This window comes from Lampetra planeri, chromosome 33, assembly GCF_965212315.1.
Source record: "Lampetra planeri chromosome 33, kcLamPlan1.2.h2, whole genome shotgun sequence".
Lineage (NCBI taxonomy): Eukaryota > Metazoa > Chordata > Hyperoartia > Petromyzontiformes > Petromyzontidae > Lampetra > Lampetra planeri.
The window spans coordinates 1018979-1046948 of record NC_136139.1 but is presented as its reverse complement, the minus strand read 5'-3'; the positions used below and the strand labels follow the sequence as shown (position 1 = coordinate 1046948).

Here is a 27970-nt window from a genome sequence, read left to right as displayed (position 1 = left end):
AGGCCACTTTATAAACTGGTTAGTGCCGGTTGAGACGACTTTCTTTCCGAGTTGCTCATTGCTCATTCCCACCAAGTGCACTCGGTATCAATGTGAGGCCAATAAAGGCCATAAAGTAGGAGAAATTCGTATGCGGTGTACCATTGTACATCGGGAGGTAACTATATTTCAAGAATCACATTTCCAGCGAGATTTGTTTTTATTGAATATTTGTCATTGAGCCACGCACACATCGCCAGGTTGTATTTATAAAGCGTCTAATGATCCCCGCGATCGAGTTAAACATACCTCTAATCCAGGGCCAGCGTCAATGGAGCGACCCTTCCTGTGTAATCACAACACAGATGCCCCCCCCCCACACACACATCGCAGTCACGCTATTCCAACCGTTGCCCGCTAACTCGAGACTTACGCGGCCTTTAATCTATACATTTCGAAACGTAATACATTGTTTAAAAATTGGCCAATTAGCCTAAATAACGTGCACCTGTCTACAGAGTTGTCCGTCTCTAGCCCGGCCGGAGAGACCGTGAGTGTGCGCTCTGCTTGCCATTATTTCGCGGTGGGGGGGTGCGGCAGGGGCTCTGTGGTGGCCCTGCGCATGGCGCGTTCGACTCACGTGGAGGAGTCTCCGCTGTGCCGCCTTCCGTCTTCGGCTCATGGTCGGAGGTCGACTCAGACAAAGGAGCCTGCTTCGTGGTTGACGACGAGTCACCACTTTGTAGGGCGCCCGCAGTCTCCATCGTGGGTAGGCAATGAATAATGAAGCAATAAAAAACATCCCAGCCGTTCTCAAATTCGCCAATGAAAACTCCTCCGTTGTTGTATTTTTTTGTACCATACTTCATACCGCGCTGATCGTATGTCTGTATGTTGGACTTCTTTCGCACCGTACGTAACCAACCTTGCTCATCAAGGGGAAGGACAACAAACTCAACGCGACAAGCGATGGGGGGGGGACGAGCAATCGCCACCGATGCTCGCCGCGGTTGGGATTCAAACTTCGATCGCCGGGTTCAGAGCGCACGACGCTCGCCGCTGCGCTAACGACCCTCCCTCTCTCTCTCTCTCCCTCTCTCTCCCTCTCTCTCTCTGTCTCTCTCTCTGTCTCTCTCTCTGTCTCTCTGTCTCTCTCTCTGTCTCTCTCTCTCCAACTCGTTCCGACAAGAATCCGCGACTTGTACCCACCGAGTCGATAGCTCAGCGCTTCGCCGACGGTCTCGTGGACGGGGAACGACGAACGTCGCAGCGTGTCTCACCGAGTGGATGCCCACAGAGTAAACCTCCGCAGCAGAATCTCCCCACGTGTGAAATCCGCCAGATGCCCCTGGCCCACCGGCAGGGCATGTCACGTGTGCAGTGGGGGAGCGGTAGCGTAGTGGCCAGCGCGCTACGAACCCGGCCACACGGGTTCGATTCCCGCTCACGACTACCACCATGGAAGGTTATCTGAAACGGTCCTGGACCTCCCCTAGGTCGACTCAGCCTCAAATGAGTAGCTGGTGCGGTGTGTAAACATCGTCACTGGGGAGACAAAGGCGGTCGGGCGTAGTGCTGGCCACCCACCCCCTCGTGTGCCGTGCCGGCCTTAATAGGTGCTCGCTAACAGCACTTGCCCCTACAGTCTGATAATGCTACACGGTGGACCTCTGTGTTTGTTGTGGAAGTTGTGTGTACGTATTCGGCTCCAGACACGGTGAGTTCCAGCATAACTCTACACCTCCACTGTCCACATATGTTATGCCATGCTCCTCATTTTTACGTCATTAACGTAATTATTAAATAATGTATAGTATTACTCGGCGAGACATGTAATGCGTATGTAAATGTATACTATTCATGGCACACACAAAAAATACATTTAATTTAAAGGAGGAAATACCCGTTCCTTGCGCAGGCCAGAGGCCACCTGACAGTGTTCAAGATAGTCGACGTGGCAGCGTCACAGTCTAGGAATGGGCCAGAAAACCCACTCGAACCTTCCGCGTTTGTGCCGCAAATTAAGTGGCCTGCGAAGCAGCAATAGGCGAATGTATATTGCATACATATATAGCCACACTCAAAATAGGCGAGGATTTGGTAAATGTTCCTTCTTTATTGCAAGGCCATTGCCCGAAACGTCGTCTATTATTATTAATGCAATGCTATTGACGAATGTGCGGAGTTTTTGTTAATGCCGTGCAAGCGACGGCTCCACGTCTTGCAGTGTCAGTAGATGTATCACGTTGTCCTGAGCGTAACGGGAGCCGTGCAGAGGCGTTAAAGTAAAAAATCGCTTTCTCTGTCTCCCTATGATGTCACTGAGGCTTCTACAACGTCATCGTCCTGGAGAGTTTGTGAGTGTCGTGATCGGAACGTGCTGAGATCAGCAACCCACGCGCTCATGGGTTGTTGATCCTTGCCACGTGCCCGGCATCGATACAGTTACAACCAATTTCTGGAGATAAAAAAACGTACAAATATTCTTCTTCTCGTCATAGGAATGTGGAATTTCCACGACTAATTATTGGCCACCAACGGAGGCGAGTACCAGGCAGGGCCGCGTGAGCGTGCGTATCAATTACCACCTTGACTGAGCGAAGGCACCACGAGGTACGACCCCGCATCGGTAAATTTGGGGCGGCTTTGAATACAACGACCTCGTGACACAGACAGATGTACTCAACACAAAGTATTTATTAGTTTGGACTTTTGTTTTCAATTAAGCATAAATTACAATTACGGTACAGTATATACACACACATGGCGACGCCGCGCGTCCATGCGAGACGCATGCGCGAGTGTGAGTGAGCGTGTGTGCACTTGCCCCAGAAAGTCCGTTAAGACTATACGGGGGATCTTTGTCTTTGTGTGTAACAGTCAGGGCAATGATGAAAACGAAACCAGACGGAACAGAACAGGGATGTGCGTGTGCGCGTCGTGCGACTCAACTTCAAATGAGTACCTGGTGCAGTGTGTAAACATCGGCACTGGCGTGGAGGGAGGCAAAGGCGGCCAGGCGTAGTCCTGGCCGCATCACTCGCTCGTTGGCGCCCTGCCGGCCTTCGTGTATGTGTATGTATGTTGAACTTCTTTCGCACCGTACGTAGCCAACCGCGCTAATCGGCTGGCTAACAGCAGATGTCCCAACAGTCTGTGTAGGCTATATGATGGGTGTTGCCCGGGCGGCATTCCGATTGATTGCAAGGCTGACTGCGCAGGCCCCTCTACGCATCACATCACACGGGCACAAACGCCGGCCGGCGTTGTGCAATGACACGGGTGTCACGACGGCGGTGCTGGTAGAGGAGTAGTGCACGGGTGGTGATGGTGGTTGGTGGTGGTTGGTGGGGGTCTTCATCTCTCGGTTGTCCTCGTGTCTGGACAGGGCGGGGAGAGCTCCGCGTCGGGGTCGCGCGAGATGACGCCGCCGCCGGCGCGCGACTGCTCGGCCTTGGCCTCCGGCGTGGCCGCGTGCTTCTGTCGCCGCCACTTGGCCCTCCTGTTCTTGAACCAAACCTGCGCGGGAGAGACGGCAGACGCGAGTCATGGACCCGTGGAGTAAAACCCCCACGGTGGCCTGCGCTCCTTCAGCGGACGACGAGGAGGACGCGACAATTGCACGAACGAATTCTCCTCTCTCTTGCAATCTATCCTGAAGCCCTCTCGTCGTGGAGAGCGCACGCCTCGACATTTGGCATCGAGCGCCCGAACGCGTTGCCACGAGCAAGAGTAGACTGACAGTTCGCGTGGACAGGCAGCACGGGAGTTTCACGACATGTGCGTGCCATCCACCAACGCTCGCCGCTGCCCCCACCGTGCTGGATTAGAGCCACGTGCATAGCCACCATCGCCCGACTGGGTTAATAAAGGACCGCGAGTTGGCAGTGCACGCACACGCCGCATATAAAACATCACAGGTCAGCAATTCATCTTGAAATAGTGAGTAGAAACCGTGCCACAGAGCCACGCAGCACGCTCGCCCTCTGTGGGCCTCACGCAGAATTGCCGAGATGCCACATTCTGTGCCGGATTATCCTCGTAGCAAAAGTAGCTCTGTACATATGTAGTAGCTACTACATATGTAGTACTACTGCTACTACATATGTAGTAGCTACTACATATGTAGTACTACTGCTACTACATATGTAGTAGCTACATTATGTAGTACTACATATGTAGTAGCTACGGGTCCCGCACTTTCAAGGGCCCCGCGCTAAATGCTTTCAAGCTATCAATTCGGTTCAGTGATTCTGCACTTGCTCTATTACTATAGTACTATACCGCCTTCAACTTTTATGAACGACTTGGTGTTTAAGGTTAGCGATTTGTCGTATTATACGGGCTGCATAGCAAATGAAAAAATACAATTACTTTACTATGCAAGTAAAAAAATCTGTGTTTTAATATGAGTTTTTATTTATTATTTAGGGCCCCTTGATAACGTGTGCTACAGGCCCCGCACGGAAATTAGTCCGACACTGGCCACGGCTGTGCCGGTTCCCCCTGAACGTGCTGTGGGCATTATAGAGGCATGAGCTGTCACGTGTGTGCGTGATCACGCGTGTGCTCGAGCGCTTCGGGCTGTCAAACCTCCCGAGCAGAAACACGCATGGCACGGTTGTTGTTGTTGTTGCTACAATGACGCACTTCCCTCCAGCAGGCCCACTCCACTGCTGCCGTACACCGCCGCTCGCCTTACTCGCTCTGTGTTTCCCAGAGACACATGGCGCTTGCATGCGGGGCCAGCAAACACCACGGATAAAGTCATTCCCGAAGTATGTTTGTTTATTATTATTATAATGATTGTTTAATACATAGGCTTTCGCGACCAATATCATGCATAGTATAGGGTTTTTTGGTTTTGATCGCGTAAATATATAAATGTGTCTTTAAACCGGCCACCACCCGACAGCCAATTAGTAAGGTTTGTCACGTAAACAGAACATGCCAAACGAAACGACATGTCTCCGACCGCGTTCGTGAACACAAGGCAGATCTGAAACACGGTAGGACCAATACCAGTGCCGTTGCTGATCATTGTGTAACGCTGTGGGCTCACACAGAACTGATTTTCCCAAGACGTAGGTGCTCTGCAAACCTACCGGCTACCTTCAGAGATGTATTCATGAAACCATCCAGATATATTAACACAGACACAACTTCAACCGAGAGGATGAGTACAAACTGAGCAATCATTGGAAGTACGTTATTAACCAGGTAAAGTCTTAACTGACTGTGATGTTTCCATCCTACTTGCCTATGTCCGCTGTTATTTCCGACTCTCTGTATCTCTCTCCATCATGCTCGGCGCGGTAAACACGACTCGTGCAAAGTAACCCGCATCCTGGTGAGTGGCATCCTCGTGGGAGGAGGCATGGGGGCAGCGGCGTCATCATGAGCCTGACGACGCCGTACCCGTGGCTACACCACGGAAAGGGAGCTCGAGTCCAGGGTGGTGTGTACGGAGCAAAGCGATAGGAACGGAATAGGGAAGAGAGAAGAAGAGGAATGGAAAATAAGAGCAAATTATTGAACAGGAACGGAGAATTTGGAGCAAAGGGTCAGGAAATATGCGGATAGGGAGGCAGAGGCTGCCTACTTCAGCAGTTAATGTTATACAGTATACATATATCCCTACGGTGTATATACTGTGCACACAAAGACTTAGACTCGATCTCAGACTTGTGCTCAATCTCGACACATCGCGACACACGCATAGACTGTGGATATGTACGAAATAAACACGCGAGCACATACTTGTTGTCATTCACGCAAAGTGCACAGTGTCGCTGTATTTGAATTACGGCACGTTCCTGAACACAGCCCCCACCTCCCCCAACAAACGCCAAGCGGCCAGCAACAAACGGCACTTTTGTTTGTTTCATTGTTCTACGTTGGAATAGTCAAAGAGGGCACGATGAGCGAGTTCTCGACGGAACCGCGCCGCCCCATCCCTAAAGAGGAGCCACACGCGTCTGCCGTGGTCGTGCGACCGCGACGCAGGCTCTGGCAAAGGGCACGAGGTTCCGGGGGGGGGTGGGGAGGTCTGCACCGTCAGTTCCTTGCGATCGCGGCTACGTTACACACACACACAGTAAGTGAGAGTCGCAGGGTCTCCCTGCTCACGCGAGCGTGGGGCAGCGTTGCTTCGTGTCTCCTTTGCGCGTCCCCGAGTCGGGGGGGGGGTTCATGCCGCACCACGGCCGCTATTGACGTCCCGCAATTCTATACCGATTTATCCTCCCCCCCCCCTCCATCTCCCGCCCACGTAGTGATGATGGGCTGTGTAGTCTCCCGGACTAGGCATTCTACTCACAGGGTTTTGACCGTGAGTCGAGAGCCTCCCTCTAATCAAAGCGCCACCACCCACCCCACGAATTCTGATTGAAAAACAGGTAAAGGAGCAGCCCTGCAATTTCTTACTCAGGCCACTGCTGGCGGAAGGGCCTCCGCTACAGGGAGCTCACGAGGGCCCCTCTAGACAGGGTATTTGGTCTACTCGTCCACGCTCGCCAACCATCTTTGAAGAGGTGGAGTACCCACACTTTACCCCACCGCACGCGGCCGGCCGATCGACTGAGCGTGCAGTGCGCGTGTGGACATCGCTGCTGCTGCTGCGTCCGGCGAAGCGGGTTTCAAGAGTCTTGCACTTTTTCCGTGTTTTGGTGCCGCGCCCGTAGATCGAACCGGCGTCTCTCACTCAAAGATGTACGGCAGCGACAAACCCTCGAGTCGCTTCACGTGGCACACGAGATCCCTGGATGAGTAGCGGCTTATAAATGTAAATAATAATTATTATTTTACATTAATAACTATTGACAACATTCCCGTGAGCGCGCCCGCTCTGCTCGCCGTCTCTCACTCGGGGCCGTCTCCCCGCTTCGCGTTTCGCTGTCAGGGAACCCGGTCAATCAGGGCGGACGCGTCACTAGCGCGGGTGGCTACGTACGGTGCGAAAGAAGTTCAACATCAGGTAGATGCGTCATGCAGGAACATCGCTCAGCTCGAATATATTTACGTAAGGCAATATAGACAGAACGGATTGTTAAAGTGATGTAATGCTTACCAAAGTAAAAAATGTGTGTATACGTATGCGCTGTTAGTTTAGACATTAAATTACATTGACAAAAGCATTACAGTAAATGTAATCCCAACTTCATAGCGGATAAATAAATATGTTATTGCGTACATATTTTTCAGTAAGTAAACATTTACTCGCATATATATGTGGATATATTTAGTTGAGGAAGCAAATATTTACAGTATCTATTATCCTAAACGTGAATGTGATTTTTCTCAAAACTGCAATCGATTACGTTTTATTGTTGTCGATTTTTAACAAAATATATTAAGGGTCCAAGATAAAGGTGCAGCCCTGCAATTGCTTGCTCACACCTTTGATGGCAGAAGCCGCCTCGACCAGAGAGAGCTCTGGATAGCCCTTACACGGAGGGGTTCAGAGTTGGAAACAGAAATTCGCATCCACTCTAGGTAGCGTATCATAATCAGAACATGCATTTGTAGAGGCAGAATCCGGTGAGCTATAAAGCTCTTGTTCACAGATGTCCAGTGGGTGCGAGTCAGAACCTCGGCGTGTGACTTGTGACCCGCTGCCAACGCAGCAGAGTCGCCGAACGTTGGAGCGATGATGACGATGATGATCAAATTGCGGTCGCAATGTCTAAGAAGCGATGGCGAATCGTGACCCAGACCCTGGGAGGAGGTTTACAGCAGCCGTCTAAAGGCAGCGGGCGGCAGTGCTGGGTTTGACGGCGAAAGGTGAAGGCGTTTGGTTGTTTAAACTTTACAGAATGCAGGGAACGGAGAGAAAACGCGCGGCTCTTACTTATCTCGTAGATTAAGATCTGTCCTGCCCGGGTAGTCCGACACGAAATTAAAGCCTCATTCGTGAATAATCAAATCAGTCAGGGGCACTCTGGTGACGTCAACGCATGGACACGTGCGTTCTTATGAATGCAGCTTCGCTACACTGAAGTTGCCGTTTTATAAATGTGGGTTTCTATTTAATCAATATTTGAGCTCGTGTCGGACAGCCTGGGGAGAAGACACCGCGTGGTATGTGTATCTAAGACGAGAGCTTCCTTCAGTTCCTGAAGGAGATTCCAGCCTGTGGGGTGAAACGTCGGTCATCGTGTCGAACGACAGACGGTACGTATGTGTATTACTGTATGTTGAACTTCTTTCGCACCGTACGTAGCCAACCGTGCTCATCGTGTGTGTGGCCGGGTTTCTAGAACGTTGTCCCACCGGACACAGTTGCGGCGTGCGTCTTATAATCCGGAACACGCTGTTATTGCGATGGCTGCGACGATTTCAATTCGTGCACGGATGCTCGGCAATGTTTAATAACCTTCCTGATCGCACTCCCAGCTGAACCACCCCACCAAGCACGTGGTGCGGAACGTCGGACAAAATGCCGAACAGCGTGTGCGGTCCAAGCAGCACACACATCGGAGAACTAACTTGGTATGGAGATACCATGTCCCTCAACTCGTTCATAAATCATGATTGCAGTTTAAATTAGTTTGCCAGCTGTGTGTGTGTGTGTATATATATCCAGTATATATATGTGTATATATATCTAGTATATATGTGTGTGTGTATTGCTGGGTGGGGAGCGGTAGCGTAGTGGTTAGCGCTACGCTGCGCTACGAACCCGGTGACCCAAGTTGGATTCCCGCTCACGGCCAACGGCAGTGACGATTATCTGAACCGGTCATCCCCTAGGTCGACTCAGCCTCAAATGAGCACCCGGTGTGGTGCTGCCCCCCCCCCCCCATGCCGTGTCGGCATTCACACTCGCTAACAGCCCTTGCTCCACAAGTCTGTTGAGGGCTACACGGACACTTGCCCTGATGTGTCTACACACGACTGCTTGACACGCTGTGTCCACACCGGCAAGAGAGAAAGACCCGCGGACACATCTTGAACAAACGGCATCATTGTGATGGCTGGTATTAAGATATACGGGCCGATCCATTTACAGATACCCCGCTAATATACTATGGATCCATTACAAATTAAACAAATCACACCAGCTATTTCAAAGCCTCTCCGCGTCTCCCACAAATCTCAACGCACGCATCAACTATTTAGCTCTCTACCCTGTCATTTGCGGAGCCATCGCTCTCACGCCATTCAATCACGAGAATTCGCGTAAGAGGGCGATTACAAAGCAGTGGGGTAGCGATACATGAATCACGGATCCATCATATAAAGTTATAAACAAACGGTTGTTAACACAGGCCAGAACGTGGTTGTATTTACTGTGATGTTGAGGTGCAGCATCGATGATAATAATACCGGGGCGATAGGCGTTGTTAGCGAGCACCTATTAACAACGCCTTGCCCAGCTTCGTCTCCACCGCACGGGCGGTGACGCAGCGCAGCTCGGCACGGGACTCGTTTCAGGCTGAGCTGACTTAGGGGAAGGTCCACGACGTAACAGTTTCAGGTAGAGACCTGTCCCGTCGTGGCCCTTCATGGCCGGGAATTGAAACCCGGAGCGCAATGTGCCTCTCAGTACAAATACAAAGAATCCCCGTATAGCCTTAACAGACTGTTGGGGCAAGTGCTGTTAGCGAGTAGCACCTATGAAGGCCGGCACGGTACGCATAGGAGTGGGTGGCCAGCGCCACGCCCGGCCGCCTTTGTCTCCCAAGTGGCGATGTTTACACACCGCACCAAGTACTCATTCGAGGTTGAGTCGACCTAGGGGAGGCCCAGGACCGGTTCAGATAATCGTCACTGGTGGTGGCCGTGAGCTGGAATCGAACGCGGGTCGCCAGGTTCGTAGTGCAGCGCGCTAGCCGCTACATCACCGCAGTACACACACACATACACACGTACACATACACACACATACACACATACACACACACATACACACGTACACACACATACACACACACGTACACACACGTGCACACACATACATACATACACACACACACGTACACACACATACATACACACATACACAGACATACACACGTACACACACATACACACACACGTACACACACGTGCACACACATACATACATACACACACATATACACACACGTACACACACATACATACACAGACATACACACGTACACATACACACGTACACACACGCACGGCGCATTCTCAGGATTATACAACTCTCCGGATAGTAAGACGCACCCCAAGCGTGTGCACGGCGTCAGCGAAGGTTCACAAATCTGACCACACACACACCTGCCGGATTATAAGACCCACAACAGAACTTAGCTTTAAATGCAGTGATTATCGGTCTGTGCGTTGAGATTTGTAGTTTTGCTATAATCCGGAGAATACGGCAGCACACACACGCACAACACACATAACACACACACCCACACAACACACACACACCCACACAACACACACACAACACACACACACAACACACCCACACAACACACACACACATAACACACACACAACACACACACATAACACACCCACCCACACAACACACACCCACACCCACACAACACACCCACATAACACACACACACAACACACACACACACACCCACACAACACACCCAAACAACACACCCACAATACACACACACCCACGCAACACACACACACAACACACACCCACACATACACACACAACACCCACACAACACACACACAACACACCCACACAACACCCACAACACACCCACTCACAACACACAACACACCCACACAACACACACACACAACACACCCACATAACACCCACAACACACCCACTCACAACACACACACACACCCACACAACACATCCACACAACACCCACAACACACCCACTCACAACACACTCAACACACACAACACACACACACAACACACACACAACACACACACACACAACACCCATCCACACAACACACACATCCCCACATACAACCACACAACATCCATTCACACAACACACACACACAACACACCCACACAACACACCCACAACACACACACAACACACACACACAACAGACACACAACACACACACAACACACACCCACACAACACACACACACAACACACACACACCCATACAACACCCACACACCCACACAACACACCCACACACAACACACCCACCCACACAACACACACCCACACAACACACACCCACACAACACACACCCACAACACACAACGAAGTGGCACGTTTTGTTTACGCGACAAACCTGAGCGAGTGTCTGTGTCGAGTGGTGGTGGGCTGACGACACAATTATATTATTGTGATCTGACCCTAAAAAAGGAGCTTTGTGATGGTGAGCAGCAGCAGTCCCCGTGCAGTCGCTCAAAGAAATCTCGCCGCTCTCGGTCCATTCCGCACCAACGTGCCATCTAGATGTGTATGTACACATGTACGTATGTTGAACTTCTTTTGCACCGTATGTAACCAACCGTGCTACAAAGCACAGCAGCCGCATCTTCCACACGAACCGACCGAAAGTCTGACGTGGGGATGAAATTCGATCTCGCAGTTTGCGACTCTGAGTGCCATGTGTGTATATATATGTGTATATATGTGTGTGTGTATATATGTGCGTGTGTGTATATATGTATGTATATGTATGTGTGTGTATATATGTGTGTGTGTATATGTGTGTGTATATATGTGTGTGGGGAGCGGTAGTGTAGCGGTTAGCGCGCTGCGCTATGAACCTGGCGACCCGGGTTCGATTCCCGCTCACGGCTAACACCAGTGACGATTATCTGAACCGGTCCTGGGCCTCCCCTAGGTCGACTCAGCCTTAAATGAGTACCTGGTGCGGTGTGTAAACATCGCCACTGGGGAGACAAAGGCGGTCGGGCGTGGTGCTGGCCACCCACCCCCTCGTGTACCGTTCCGGCCTTCATAGGTGCTCGCTAACAGCACTTGCCCCTACAGTCTGTTAAGGCTATATGGGGGATCTTTGTCTTTGTATATATGTGTGGGGAGCGGTAATGTAGCGGTAATGTAGCGGTTAGCGCGCTGCGCTATGAACCTGGCGTCCCGGGTTCGATTCCTGCTCACGGCCAACATCAGTGACGATTATCTGAACCGGTACCTGGGCCTCCCCTAGGTCGGCTCAGCCTCAAATGAGTACCCGGTGCGATGTGAAAACATCGCCACTGGGGAGACAAAAGCGGCCGGGCATGGTGTTGGCCACCCACCCCCTCGTGTGCCGTGCCGGCCTTTAGAGGTGCTCGCTAACAGCACTTGCCCCGACAGTCTGTTAATGATATATGGGGAATCTTTGTCTTTGTGTATATATAAATGTAATCAGCCGTGATCAACCCACTAATTTGTGTATATAGCGTAAATCCAGATTGTATTGTGATCGTGTTGTATCATGCATCTACCGATACGATGTTCTACACACGCATGTAAGGTACAGATCAGCAACCCGCCACCATCACAATTCACAATTCACAGTGACGGGACATGGCATATAAGGCAGACGTGTTCCTACCCTATGTTTGATTCTGGATGATGTAAATTGTATTGTAATGTACAACGACTCTATTCTCCGACGAAGGGTTATCGCCCGAAACGTCAGCATGAGTTGTATCCGGGCGCAGCATCCCACCAGAGTTCATTTATTATTAGTTTAACGTATAATTTGCTTGTGTTGTGAGAGAGTTGTACTGTATGTTATATTAGTTCCAGCTATGTGTATGCTGTATATTAGTTACAGCTGTGTGCATGCTGTATGTAAGTCGCTTTCCGTTCCCGCTCCTCGTCACCCCATGTTTGTCATTGCTCCCACGGGCCTCTCTCCTATCCGTACCTCCGATTAGCACGGTTCGCTACGTACGGCGCGAAAGAAGTTCAACATATAAATATAAATATACATCCGTACGGCCTGGACTGCCTCTCAGTGTAGTCATTATACTGCTGCGTCATTGTTCAGCGCTTTGTGAATTGTTTTGAAAGTCGCGATATAAAACTGACTTGTTGTTGTTGTTATAATCACCGAGCTATGATGATCCCAACGACACGGGTTTAATCACCAGACACACACTCACACTTACACGCGACTGCTTCTGAGCAAGTGTTCTCAGAACCCCGTCTGGAATCGGAGGTCAACGCCAGCCACTGTGGAAGAGGATCGAGCGGGCTTCTGGCCGTGCCCGGCACGCGAGCTGCCACATTGCCCCTCTCACCACACGATCGCAGCAACTTTGCAACAAGGGCGTGCATTTGCCATTTTCACTTTTGACAACACGGCGATTAGCGAACATTCGTTCGCAATGCCTTCCACCGCGCGTTCTAAACAACTGTGAATTATGTGATGTGAAGAAGGGCTATTGCCCGAAACGTCGCCTATGATATATTTCGTTTAAGGCCACAGCGTTGAGTCTGTTTTTGTTCAACACAACTGAATCGCCCGTGCGTGTGGGCCCCGATAAAGCAATTAGAAGGTGGCCTGAGCCTTCCACAGCTGTGATGATGGTGGTGGTGGTGTGAGGGGCAGCACCACCCCCCCACTTTACCCCCATCCCCCTCCAGCCCCCCCCCATCCCCCCCCCCTCACCTCGACGCGCTCCTCCCGCAGGTGGACCCGGCGCGCCAGCTGCTCGCGCATGCTCACGTCCGGGTACTGGTTCTGCTCGAAGAGCTCCTCCAGCGCGCCCAGCTGCTCGTCCGTGAAGATGGTGCGGTGCCTCCGCTTGCGCTTGTGCAGCTGGTGCAGCATGTGCATCTCGAGGCGAGCCGCCGCCTCCCCGGGCAGGTAGGGCCAGAGAGCTGGCAGCCCCGCGGGCCCGTACAGAGCCGAGCTCCCGAAACCTGCGGTAAGACATTGGCGTGCGTGCGTTGGAGCAGAGCGCGGCTGCATTTTCTCGCGATCGATATTTTGCGGAACGCTGCCCGAGGCTGACTTTAAAACGGGCGAAGGGATTCCCTGCTGCTCACGTGAGGCCCCTGAGGTTGTCGGTGGCTAGGAGATGTTCACTACCTCGCCTGGTATGCAGGAGGTCGTGGGTTCGATCCCGACCCTGACGCCTGCTGCTGCTGTGTATTTGGAGTTTGCGTGTTTCTATCTCCCCGTGGTCGCGTGGATTTTTCTCTGGGTCCTCTGGTTTTTTCCCCCTCCACATGTAGAAACACGCGTTTAGAGTATTTGGTTGCTATACATTTCCACGTGATTAGCCACTTTGTTGAGCGATAATTTGTGGCCAGATCGCTTGTGAAAAAGAGCTGTATAGCTCAGTGGGCCTTTCCTGGTAAAAAAGAAAAGTTTCGTTCGGTTGAATAGTTTTCCGTTTACAGCCCTAAACCAGTGGTGGAAATCCCACATTCTTATTACGTAAGATAACCGCTGTTGATTCTCTCACAAAGTTATACTTGTTTTATCGACCCCCCGAAGCGACGATGTACTGGGTGAAAGCGCAATCACAGCACTAGTCTGGCAACCCTCCGATCACGATCAGCTCGCTCTGCCTCCTGAGCCACACGGCTCGGAGTAGGAACTCCCCGAGTAAGGGGCTACCACTCGAGTCGAAGACTAATTTGTGTTCCTATAATCCTATTGATACATGGACTCACCGTTTCGTGCGTCCTTATTAAAGACAGTTTTTTTTTCTCAGAGCAAGGAAGTTAAATGTATAAGTAGTGTCCTTAAGGACATCTGATAACCGTACGCGCTCTTCACGCACGTGTTAAGCACACGGCCGCACACACACCGCAAAGACAAAGATCCCCCGCGTAGCCTTTTCACAGACTGCTGGGGCAAGTGCTGTTAGCGAGCACATTTGAGTGCCATCCCCTGTCAAGATGTCCATTCTCTACCCCGGGTAGCGGTGCCTCCGTGCCGTCACGGCGAGCACTCCGGACTTGCAGGACGGAGGTCACGGGCGAGGCAGCAACCCAGGTGAGGCCCGACACCACCTTCATATGGCCAGAGTATCCAGAGAAAAGCCATGCCTGCAAGAGGGTAATATTCGAAACGTCGCTGATTCAGCGAATGGACCAAATCTACTTGCAGCGAGCTCACGGTTGCGCTGCCATCTGTTGGCTGCGACCAGAAATTCACCGCAGCAGTGACACGCAGACGCCGGTGGCCAGAGCCGTCCCCAGGTTTTGGCGAAACGGCGCGACCAGCACGGGCCCCGCGCTTGGAGGGTGTTGGGGGGGGGCCGCACTTCGACGTGACGGTGTCAGACGTGATACTTCCTGGGGAGTTTGAAGGCACTTGGGGCTCCACAGTGGGATGCGCAGTACCGAATTATCCTCGTAGCAAGGTATCTACATATGTAGTAACTACGGGCCCCGCGATTTAAAGTGCCCCGCGCTAAATGCTTTCAAGCTATCAATTCCGGTTCAGTGATTCTGTACTTGCTCTATTACTATAGTACTATACTGCCTTCAACTTTTACGAACGACTGGGTGTTTAAGGTTAGCGATTTGTCGTATTATCTGGCTGTATAGCAAATGAAAAAATACAATTACTTTACTATGCAAGTATATTTTATATATATATTTACGTTTTTTTTGTATTTAGGGCCCCTTATAACATATGCTACAGGCCCCGCACTCGCTTAATCCGGCACTGGGGACGTGCCCCGGTGCACCGCCCCTCCCCTATGGACGGGCCTGCCGATGACAACCTCTGCTTGTGCACGGCGTTGAACACATCCAGAGCTCTCTCCCGGCTGCTGCAGCCATGCTCAGCGTCTTCTTGAGACCTCACGAGTTCAGGCGCATTCTGGGTGATCTGGTCACGAGGCGCCAACACTCACCCCAGCCTCTCACGCCGCCGCGCGGCAATCTCCAGCGCCACACCAGACCCGGGGCCTCGTTGAGCCAGAGGGCTTTAGGGGCTGCACCCTGGGCCTCGGATTGTGAGTGCCCCCCCCCCCCCAACATATATTTCAATAAACAGCTTCATAATGGATGACATGCAACACTCTCGCTCTGCGATAAACCCCACAGCGTAATGTAATCGTTAAAGTCACCACATCGCGGAGTGCATGGCTAAGCGGTTATGTTGCCGAATGTAAACTACTTTGGTTCGTCTTATTGGTTCTTTCGGTAAAGTCACGTAGAAGGGAAGTAATAAAATAATAAAAATGAAACATTATAAAATAATTCTCACGACGCTCCAAGCGTGGTGGTGTTTCATTCAGACGCTGTCTGCCCGACAGACCTGGTCTTCACCTGATGACGGCTGTTTGCGTTGTGGCCGAAACGTCGTGAGAATTATTTTATTATATTTTATTTTTATTATTTTATTATTTCCCTTCTACGTGACTTTACCGAAAGAACCAAGAAGATGAAACCCTGCAGTCACGAAAGCTTTAAATCGAAATTTATACTTTGGTTCGTGATAACGTTGAGTTGGCTTTACAATTAGTGCTTCACATTTACAGAAGAAGAAAAAACTCGAACTGAAATAGCCGAAGTGAGTAACTCTGGGCGTGCGTGGTGGTGGTGGTGGTGGTCGTGAAAGGTCGAGGTGAGGAATGGAATAAAGAGAGAGGAGCCCCCTAATATGACAGCCCCGGGCCCCCCGAAACATCAATCCAGTCCCCCTCCCCGTTACCATTTCTTATTCGCAGTAAAACATGTGCGTGTCCTCTACACAGGCGTGTATCACTACACACAATGGCAGCGCAGTTCACAGACAACACTCTCGCATGTACATGTTGATTTGTATTTAACTTGTAAAACAAAATAACCTCTTCACTTGTACCAGTGCACCAGAAAATGGAGCGTGCGTGACTGAGTAGACTTGTACACGACTCGGCAACCCTAAACCTCATTCGTACACACACCGTGGCAGCAGCAGATGTGGATACTCGATGATGTTGATGATGATGCAAAAATGGAAAATTAAACGCTGTCTGGCTCAATCAAAGCTCAACGTAACATTAGAAGCGTTGCTCTAAATCAACATGAGCCATAGCAAGAAGAATTGCACGTCTCCATAAAACAAACCCTGGTATCAGTGTCATGGAACCTTACGAAGTATTTGTTCGGGCAGTGGTGGCGGTGGTGGCGGTGTGTTGCCAATCAGCACGACTGCAGACGCATTCACCGCGAACGTGGACCTTGAATATCTCGCGACATTATCCGCGGAAAGTCGGCCACGTGTGCCGACGTCACGGTCCAAATCTGCTCAAATTTGGAAAATTGCTCGCAAATTACTTAATTGGAGTAGCCAATAGCGACATCAGCCCCTACCCACAGACGAACTCCCCACTCGCAGGCCCCTATAGCGCCGTGTCCCTCACGCACCGCGCAGGAAGGGCTGTCAGCAGGTTTATTCGTGTCGTACACCCTCCTCCACCCGACACAGCCCAGCAGCGTGGACTACACGCATGTTTATTTTACAACATAATTGCTATTATTACGTTTTTTTTTTACAAATCTGCAATTGTGGAATGCTTTGATGTTGTCTGCCTTCCGAAAAGCTCCTTGGAATAGAGCTCCTTAGCTCTATTGGCTTTACCCAGTGGTAAAAACACTTGTGATTCTATTTCGATTTAAAGCTTTCGTGACTGCAGGGATTCATCTTCTTGGTTCTTTCGGTATAGTCACGTAGAAGGGAAATAATAAAATAATAAAAATTAAACATAATAAAATACAATTCTCACGACGTTTCGGCCACAACCCAAGATTCATTATTATGAATTATAACACTGGTCGCGAAAGTATGAACGCGTTAAATTTAGAGAGATAATAAGAGATATTCTTGGTTCTTTCGGTAAAGTCACTGAGAAGGGAAATAATAAAGTAATAAAATACAAAACTATAAAAATTCTCATGACGTTTCGACTGCAATACAATCATCATCAGGTGTGAAATCCACACCTGATGATGATTGCTTGTGTTGCAGTCTAAACGCCGTGAGAATTTTTGTTTTATATTGTATTATTTTATTATTTCCCTTCTACGTGACTTTACCGAAAGAATCAAGAATATGAATCCCTGCAGTCACTAAAGTTTTAAATCAAAAGATAATAAGTGAGTTTGTCATTGTAATTATTGGGGCATTTCTGCGCCCGATAAATGCAAATGTCTCATTGCTCAGTGCACGTGACATCAGGCCGTGACTGACTCCTCTACACATCACGTGACTCCTCTACACAGCACGTGACCCCTCTACGCATCACGTGACTCTACACATCACGTGACGACACAGCACGTGACGACACAGGCCGTGACTCTACAGAGGCCCTCTTGAAACACGACTTCACTGCGTGCAATAAAATCCATGTTGTCGTTAGCGGGTTATTTGACACGGTAGAATTACTTTAGGCAATGAAATGTAAGCTAATAAATCTGCTCATCAGGTTTTTTTGTTAACTCCGCAGTGAGTGGGAGGAGGGGGCGGCAGCGGCGCAGAGGTTGGTTGTTAGCGCGCTGCGCTCAAAGCTTGACGACCCGGGTTCAATCCCCGGTCAGGGGTGATGGTAACACCCGTGGCGGGTGATATCCAAACAGCCAGCCCTTCACCAACTCGCACGGACCCGCGTGGTGAAGTATGGTCAAACAACCCCCACGACCGACACGGTGTCGGGAGACCTGATGCGCACCTGCGATGAGCACGTTGGATACGCACGGTGCGAAATAAGATCAACGTACTTCCAATTGTGGGCTGGTGAAAGGGATATGAATGATCGTGATTCATATAATCATCGTGAAATTACAGCCCAGTGCCGTAAAAAATCGTACGGTTCAAACTGAAGATACAATGTTAACCGCAACAGAAAATTCATAGCGCTTACTTTATATCAGTTGGCACAAGTTTCGATGTTTAATATCAACGGTTTAATGCAGAGTTCTAATTCAGCAAAAAAACCCCTGCACCAACACAGGGTGCCGTGGTAAACGCCGGTCAACAACAATAACGGAATGACAGCCAAGGGACGGAACGCGTTGGGGGCGGGGGGGGGGCATGAAATCAGCTCGTGTGGAAGTGCTCGGTGAGTAATGACGTCGCAAGAAGGCGAGAGCTGCATCCAGCAGTGGATCGATCGTGGCTGATGATAAAATAAATCATCAGACTTAACGCCTCCCTTACGTATTCGTCTCCGCAGTAAAATCTTTGTTTTTATTCCATCAGCCACACAGCCGTTGGTGAGCGCATATTATCAGCAACGTGGGTTTAATACAAACCTTGTCTCATCAGCAGGGTCAGGCAAAACCATTTCTGCTATAAACAGATCCTCCCTTAACGCAAAACTATATATTACACACGATATCCGTATTGCAGGAATATATATTGAGTTGCTAATTAAATTCTCCACAACGAAGTTCAATGTGCATGATGTGCCTTGGCCGATGACCATGACGATGAGAGGCGTTAGCGATCCCGTGTGCAGGAGGCCCACGCGGCACACGGGGAGGGGGTGCGACACAGCGGGAACAGCGGAGCACGCAGCTGGTCGACCCCTCGTGCGGGACACTGGGGACACTCGTGACCCACCCCGTGACCCACCCCGTGACCCACCACGTGACCCACCACGTGTATCCCCCCCAGTGCTCGTGTCGGGCAGCCCAAGCCAGCGCCCTGGGTCTGGGATCACGTGGGACCCGGCCCTGCCCGGCGACGCGCACCCGCACTGCGTGTACGCCGCTCAACTCCTTTCGTTCCTGCCTCCAGCCAGCCAGCAAAACTTGTTTTTATGAAATAACTTCGCATACTGTTTGGTGATGCTGCTACATTAGCACTGGCGCACAAGGACAAATCACAGAATGACGAACTCAACACGTGCGTCAATAACAACACCGTGGACTCCGAATTAAACATCTGTAACAAGTCACACTTTGAGCGATGGCCCTTCTTCATAGCGCATCGATATGTAAAAGGAAGCGTCACTTTTTAATATATTTTTTAATAGATTTCGTTCGTTTATTTGAGTGTTTAACCGCAGCTGTCGATGTGTATACCGCCTCGTCTGTATGCCCCTCGTATCGAGCAATGCAGCGAGATGTTCGCGCTTCCAGCGTGCGGAGCGCACCGCTTTCAGTCGACACGGCAGCGACATTCAGTGAGGCAATCGCCGTAGCTAAACGTAAAATAGGAAATGCAATTTATTATTATTATTATTATTGCTGGTTATACATTCAATTGTAAATGTCAGTTCCTCTCACGCGTGTCACGCCGCCTGATGTTACGTTGCATTGCTCGCTATATTTTATGTTGTACGTGTGTCTAGTGATGTATGAGCCGCGTTTATACAATTGTCTCTGCCTATGTTCTATGGAGTTCCCTGTGAACCCCTCGTCCCTTGCCATGGGACGTGCTCGCTATCGCCGTGTCGGCCGTTCCTGGCCCTGTCGCCGTTAAAGACGAACGTGTTTGCTCAGTCGACTTAAGCCGAAACAAACTGACTTGACATGTGTATGGAGGATTCGGGGAATAACGTTGTCACGCAACATGCATTTCGCCTTATTCTGTCCTCATACTTCGTATAAACCCCCCTTTGAAATGATGTGGGGAATGCAGGATACACAGCGATCGTGCACGAGAGATCCACGGATCGGCGTCCTCGGTCGTTGAGGTCCAAACGCCGATGATCCCGACTCCGAGAAAGCCCGAAGAGCGTTCGGGAATGTACGGAGGAACAAAATTGAACCCGGGACGCAGGTTAATAATAATTGTTGTTGTTGTGTCAGAGTGGGAATGTACTGTACGTTGAACTTCTTTCGCACCGTACGTGGTCAACCGTGCTATCGTGGGAGGCGCGGGGGAAAGGACAACAAACTAAACACACACAATGGGCAGAGCGCGCAAGGCGAAGACCTTTAACACGAGATAGCGCGACCCCGAGGAGCTAGGAGTTACAAATACAAAAAAACTTGGGAGAGAAAAAAAAACCTTCAAAGCAACACTTTCCAATTCTGCCCCCACCGCCCCCCCCCCAAATAAATGACGACCCAGAGGTCGCTTTGGTCTCCGTTGCGTTGAGTGGCAGCCCTCGTCAGCACCCCCCCCCCCCCAACTGACCCTCCCCCCCACCCCGCCCCTGTGGAAGCTGCTACGAGATCGACTCCTGCGAGTTCCAACTCGACTGCGAATCCCGGTCTCAAACGCGCGCGCAAATAAAATCGAACACTTATCATTGTTTTGTTAATACAAAAATTGCGAACCCCACCATCATCAGGGTGATGGCTATTGGGGGACTCCTTAGCGAGTGTGACGCTAGAGCCAGTGGAGAGTGCGCGGAGGCTGCTGTTGGAGTTACGCAGTTGAAAGTTGTTTATTTCTCTTCGACGGACGGCACGACGCACACAAAGATCCCCCGTGTCGCCTTAACAGTCTGATGGGGCAAGTGCTGTTAGCGAGTAGCACCTGTGAAGGCCGGAACGTCACAGCAGGGGGTGGGTTGCCAGCACCACGCCCGACCGCCTTTGTCTCCCTAGTGGCGATGTTTACACACCGCACCAGGTACTCATTTGAGGCTAAGTCGAGCTAGGCGAGGCCCAGGACCGGTTCTAATAATCGTCACCGGTGTTGGCCGTGAGCGGGAATCGAACCCGGGTAGCCGGGTTTGTATTGCAGTGCGCTAACCGCTACACGACCGCAAAGATAAAGACCACCCGTATAGCCTCAACACTCACACAGACGCACACACGCGCACACGCACACACGCACACACACGCACACACACGCACACACGCGCACACGCACGTGCACACACACGTGCACACGCACAATCACCTTTGCGGTCACTCGTGCGGGAGGGAGATTCGAGAGAGAAAAACGTAAACCAACTTTTTCCGAACCCAGGCACCAAAGTTGTGGAACAGTTTCCCCGGAAATCTCATCACTGCACCCACAATTGCCCAATTTAAGATGAAATCAAAGGCACATAAGTTTATGATTTTGTATGCGTATCGTCTGAATAGCTCAAACTAAGTGCGCAATAATGGGAATATGGTCTCGTGCACAGCTCACCTTTAACATCGTGCGTCTTCCCGTGTGTTGTCTAGATTGCCTGTACCGTGTTGTTCTTAAACACTGCATTTTGTCTGCAATCACTTCCTTACTCTGTAATCATCTTAAATTCACGTTATTTTTGCGCCCCACGATGTACTGCATGGGAGACAACGTATGATGCATGATGGTGGTGGTGATGATGATGATGTTTGATGGGGATGAAAATTTAGATGCTTCTCTCAGCACGTTCGAGCCCTTTGAGAGAGAGCGAGAGTAGTGGCAATGAATGCCCGTGATGCGGCGTTTGGAAGGCAAGGGTTGGTGGAACACGCAGAGATTTAGGAAAATCCCAAACCCGCTTTGCTGCGAGGTGGCCAAACGTGAGTCCAGCCAGTGACGCGATTTGCAAAGTAATTGACCGAACATTGCAGTGCAGGAGGCCTACGTCTATAAACATTTGCATATACACACCTCAACATACAGTATACATATATATACATACACGGTCTATACCGTGAATTCTTCCTAGGTAGATTGATAACATGACGCAATTATTACCCACACGACCATATGAAAGGGAGTACTATTCCTAATTTTACAACGTCGCACTGGAGAAAGGATAACACCTCACTCAGGCCCGTACACAAAACATTAAACTCTGACAACCATGCTTTGCTTCTGTGCGAATAATGCAAAGACTACTCGCTCTGAGCAGCACTGGAATATCTCAACACAATCCACGGCGAGAGTGGCCACTTGAACTCCGTTGTGAGCGGCGCGATTTTCTTATCATTATTCTCGTGACTTATTATCGCCGGCAGTCACTGGTATCGAACCTGAACTTTCTGAACTCGCTGGCTCAGTGGGCGGTCGCCAGGCGCTCGTGAGCTATCGCCTCGCTCGGCCCCCGTGTCCATCACGAGGGTGATGCATCACCACCTCACTCAAGCGCCGCTCCGGGACAATGATGTTCACACGCCGCGTCCGCAGCGCCGGATATCGTTCTCATAAAGCTGCTCATAGGACTGTCGAGACACAGGGTAGAGGAGTAAATGATTATTATTATTAGTGATAGGCGTATTTTGTAATCTAGTGGTAGTGCCTTATGTCGACATCACGACTTCAAGCCAGCTGAGCAGCGTCCCGGAAAATATCGAGTCGAAAATTTAGATCTGGTTACATTGCTAACGTTAGGCTTAAGTAAACATGCAGGGATTTTTAATGTGTGTATATATATAGCATGCACATATTCATAATTGTAGAGCCACGAATGTTGACTTTTATTATACTTTACATGTTAATGAGCATCGAAGTTCAATTGATATCGCCGCTTGCCAATATGAACGGCTCCACAATCCACTGGTGAAACACTCTCATTAGCAACACTCATCCATCCCTTGCCATGCGAAGGTCTTGTTAATAATAGCAGATGACAATAGTTATTCAATATCCTGTGCGCGGTAAGTAGACGCCTGATTTTATATGGCCTGCCGTACACAATTTGCCGAATGCGTAAGTTATGTCATTTATAATACACGTGCGTGTTTGCTTAATGTCAGGTTGTCAAGAATAACCCAAGGCAAGGCACTCGTGCGAGAGACAGGATGTCCACTGAGGAGATGGAGCGATGAAATGGGATGGCGTGCAGGTGCTGGGTGCATGGCTGTGGGGAGGCCTTCATCCAGCAGTGGATCAACCCTGTCGATCTTGTTGACAACTGTCGGTGTCATTCTGTATGGTTCACAGCGCGTGCATGGCCGATTGTAGCTGCATCGTCACCGCTGATGTTAACCGTGGCCGGGAATCGAACTCATGTGTGTCCGGGTTCAAAGCGCAGTGCGTGTTCCACTGCTCAGCCGCCCCACACCTTGACAGTGAATACCGGAGTGTGAGACGCTCCGGAAAGAAAGACGCACCCCCAAATCCGTGGCCGGTATCAGCAAAATGATACAAATCTGCTCACACACACAGACACAATAGCTTACCGCATTATTATGAGACGCACTCCCAACTTTAGCTTTCTCAAAATGCACGGGAAATAAAAGTGCGTCATGAAGGCTGCAGAATACGGCAATCTTGCTTATCTTGCAAATTGCGCCGAGTCTCGCGCGCAACTTTAAAGAGTTGTTGTCATGTCGTGTGTGAACGAACACACGTGGCCGGCTACTCACACACTGCGTGCGTTAGGGCCCGTCAAAGGTAGAGTCTGAGATGTTTCTCGAATCATTCACCACGCAGGTGTGCACCACGGCGTGCAGTTGTACTAACAAACAAACACAACACATGACGTGACATGCGTGCAAACGAAATTATATCGTGGCCCGTGATGATGGAGAATGTTGTGATGCGCGGTAAGTATTTAAACTGCTATGAAAAAAGCAAAGCTGTTACCCTTTACATTTGGTGCTTGAACGTCTTAACGCCTGTTTTATTTCCATAATAAAGGGTAAACCCTATTCTTATTTTTGCATACTTTGATATTGGCCAAAATGCCCCGTTGTGTGTTAAAACTGCAGTCGACACGGAGACACTTTCACGGGTACCGTCATCCGGTGATTATTATCCACGAGGCAAGCAGACTCAGCAGCCTCCAAATGTTTGACACCGTCAAACGGGGGCTAATTCATAGCACGCTGTGCTCTCATTTCGCTGGCCTATCATGCTGTTGTTGTTATCATATGGTAACATTATATAACATTCCAAGCGGTCTTACGAAGCCATAAATAATCACGGCGAGAAGTGCACTGTCTAACATTCACAAGGCACATTGGCCACACCACAATACAGCGAGGGGAGTTCGTTATTTTGTGGTGCATGCACGTGGCCGTCACTCCACACTTGATGTGTATATGTTGACGTGTATTCTAAATATATGTGTATGTATATACACGCTATTATTATGCCATGGTGCTATACGTAAGGTGGCGATACTGCGTTGGCAATGGTGCACCACCGCGACCAACAATACATCACATACTCGTCGGTAACACTGCGGCCATAAAATAAACAAATAGTCAACGTTTCAGGCAATGACCCTTCCTTCTACACAGCGGTGATATCTGCCTGATCAGAAAAAGGCAAGCGATCTCGCTCCTGTGACGTGATATGTATAATAGGTGGTTGTCCACCGCCGTGGACTGTGAACGCGACTCAACAGCAGCACGACCGAGTGTGAAGTGGAAGGCGACGGCCACGTACAGCTCTTGCCATGGCCTCAAATGTCGCTGACTTTGTATCTGTACCGTTTATGTAATTTCCTTTTTAAAGCACCGCTGAGTTCGTGGCGACTTCGTTGAGTTCGTGGCGAGTTCGTGCGTCGGCAGTCCGAGCGCACGCAATGCGCATCGACTGACTGCCCGAAGCCTTCACGCGGCTCGAACGCCCGCGAATGAATCGCGAGGCGAGCGACGGGAGGAGAAGCGAAGGCGGCACAGTCGCTCTGCGAAGCGATACGGGGGGCGATCCATTTGTAGATACCCCACTAAAATTGCAGGTGACATCGTTTCGTTTTCAAGCTTCGTACACTTCTCCCACCACCAATCTCAATGCTATACACGTATTGATCAATCCTTTGTACACTCTCCTCTCTGCCAAGGTTATTATCATTACCGAGCCTGCATCCCGCGTTGAGACTAAAGAGTATGTATTAATGGGTGGGGTATCTATACATGGATCGCCCTGTATTGTGCCACTGGATCCTATATACGGCTGTATCAGGTGAGCAGTGGAGGAGATGTCTGTACCATACAGGCAATCGCGTCCTACTACTGTTGTAGAGCATTGTATTACTTACTCTTTGGTTCTTTCGGTAACGTGACGTAGGTATAAAATAAAACAAAATAAATGTAATCGCGCCGTTTCGTCCGTCATCAGGTGGGACAACCACAGCAAGAAACACCAATAGCTGAAGTGGGCAAAAGGGCTGCTGTAACAAGAGGCTATCGAGATGATTGTATTACTTCACAGAAATAAGGGCCCCGTTGTTTATCTGTATATAGAACAATATGTGTGCAGTGTGTTGTGCAACGAATGTAGTTAAATGATACTATAGTGCACATATAAAACCATAACGACTCTAGTTTTGGGGCAGTGAAATTGAATAATAGTAAATTACTCTATTAACGTATTCTTGGTTCTTTCGGTAAAGTCACGTAGAAGGTAAATAATAAAATAATAAAAATAAAACTATAAAATTCTCACGACGTTTCGGCCACAACACAAGCAGCCGTCCTCAGGTGAAAAACAGAGCTGTCGGAAAGACAGCGTGCTAATGAACACTGCTAAGCTTGGCAGCGTATTTTAAGCTGGGTGGGAGGAGGAGACGTTATTTGGATGTTCTAGTCGGTGGGATTTCAAAATGTTTAAATATTAAAAGTTGTAACCATGTGTGGTTCGGAACAACGTGTGTTATCGCTAACTTTGGGGAGCGGTGGCACAGCGGTGAGGCCATTAGGAACCCGGTCACCGCAGTCGTCACATTTCCCACCCACGGCAAACATCAGTCGCGAGTGGCACGTGAACGAGAAATCGTTCCGCCGTTTCAAAATAAAGCGGCACTGACCGTGAGCGGGTGAAGTATGGCCGAACAAAAGTGTCATTCCCCCCGCACGGTGTGGTGTGGGTGAGGCCTTCGCCCAGCGAATCGAGCGACGCGAGGCCGCGTGTTACAATCGCCGTCAACACGCGCGCCGACCGAGTTGCTGAGGCCGAGCTCGCTCTCAAGTTGCGTGGAACGCGCCACTCGGCAGCTCCGTGTGTGAGTCGCGCGCTCCGTTCGAACGTGGCCGACGGAGAGGGGACCGTGGTGCCTCGCTACGTCGTTACGACGTTACCGTCGTCACGCGTTACATCGTTACATCGTCACACGAGGCGGCAGGGAACGGGTCGCGTGACTTTGTTTAAAGGGGAAGGGAGGCAGGTGGAGGGATGCACAACGCTAGGACGGGGAGGGGGGGAATAGACGACAGTTGTGGCTTTAAAGAAACTTTAAACGAACTTTAAACAATTACGAAAGGTTCCGCGGTAACGCAGAGATCCGCCGTTGTCTCTCGCGCTAAAGTCGCCTGCGTCTCCCACCCGCTGCTGCTGCCGCTGCCGCGTGTGCACGGATGGCGAGAGGCTGCGTCTCATCATCACCAGCCAGCCATGGCCACTCTACTGCTGGATGAAGGCCTCCCTAATCTGCCGCCACTTCTCGAACTAATTCCCGTCGCTCCATCTCCGCGCGCTCTACGGACTCGCGGAATCAAACAGGGGGGGGGGCGGAGGGGGTGGGGGGCCACAGCGCGGCACGCGCGACCTACCTGCGGGCACGGCGTAGGGACACTTGGCGCACGACGAGGGCGGGAACGGAGGGCCGCAGCAGGCGTGCGGGGAAGCCGGCAACTCGCCGCTCAGCGGCCCGTAGAGGTAACCAAATCCTAGGGGGGCAGGCCCCCCACTGGAGCTGTAGCCTGGGGGCGAGCCCGCGGGCGCGCACGCGTAGAGCCCCCCGTAATCCAGCAGCTCCTTGCGAGGAGCCGCCGCCGCTGGGGCCTGCTGCTGTTGCTGCTGCTGCTGGTGGTGGTGGTGGTGCATCACGCGTTGAAAGCCCGAGGAAGCAGGGAGAGACCCGGCTCCAGTCGTCATGACGCCGCCACCGCCGTGGCCGCTACCGCTGGGCTTGCGGGCCAGTATGCTGTCGATGCTGAACACATGCACGGACATCTCTGCTGCTGCTGCTCCTGCTGCTGCTGCTCCTGCTGCTGCTGCTGCTCCTGCGCCTGCTGCTGCGTGCACGGAGCGAGAAGGTGCGCGACGAGAGGTTTGTGTTGTGGCTGTTGTCGTTGGGAATGTTTGTGGCGGAGTTTGTCGAGAGATGGAGGGGGGAGAGGCTGCGGGGCACGAGGAGGGCCCCTCACTCAGTCCACTCCACTCCGCCCGTGCTCCCGACTCGCGCCTCCTTCACTCGCTCACCCAGGGGCGGCACGCGGCACGGCCTTCGTAGTCGTCGTCTTCTTCAATGTGAAGGCAGCGGTGACGCCAGAGTTGGACTATGATGACGATGATGATAATAACATCATCATCGTGGTGCGC

At 50.7% G+C, this 27970-nt stretch overlaps 1 protein-coding gene across 1 annotated transcript; it reads right to left on the bottom strand.

Moving 5' to 3' along the window:
• Positions 1-2656: 2656 nt before the first annotated feature.
• Positions 2657-27601, bottom strand: LOC144729826 (homeobox protein goosecoid-like). The gene is made up of 4 exons (XM_078610341.1): positions 27550-27601; positions 27199-27348; positions 13541-13794; positions 2657-3498 (listed from the first exon to the last, which is right to left on the bottom strand). The coding sequence occupies exons 1-4, from the start codon at positions 27599-27601 to the stop codon at positions 3337-3339; spliced, it is 618 nt and encodes a 205-aa protein (XP_078466467.1). The 3' UTR covers positions 2657-3336.
• Between the last annotated feature and the right edge of the window lie 369 nt (positions 27602-27970).

Bases quoted from the DNA above. Each gene is read 5' to 3' on its own strand.
- LOC144729826 (XM_078610341.1), bottom strand. From the start codon at position 27,601: ATGTCCGTGCATGTGTTCAGCATCGACAGCATACTGGCCCGCAAGCCC. The intron at 13,795-27,198 runs GTAGGTCGCGCG...GTCTTACCGCAG, and splicing joins TCCCTACGCCGTGCCCGCAG to GTTTCGGGAGCTCGGCTCTG. The intron at 3,499-13,540 runs GTGAGGGGGGGG...TCTCCCGCGCAG, and splicing joins TGCGGGAGGAGCGCGTCGAG to GTTTGGTTCAAGAACAGGAG.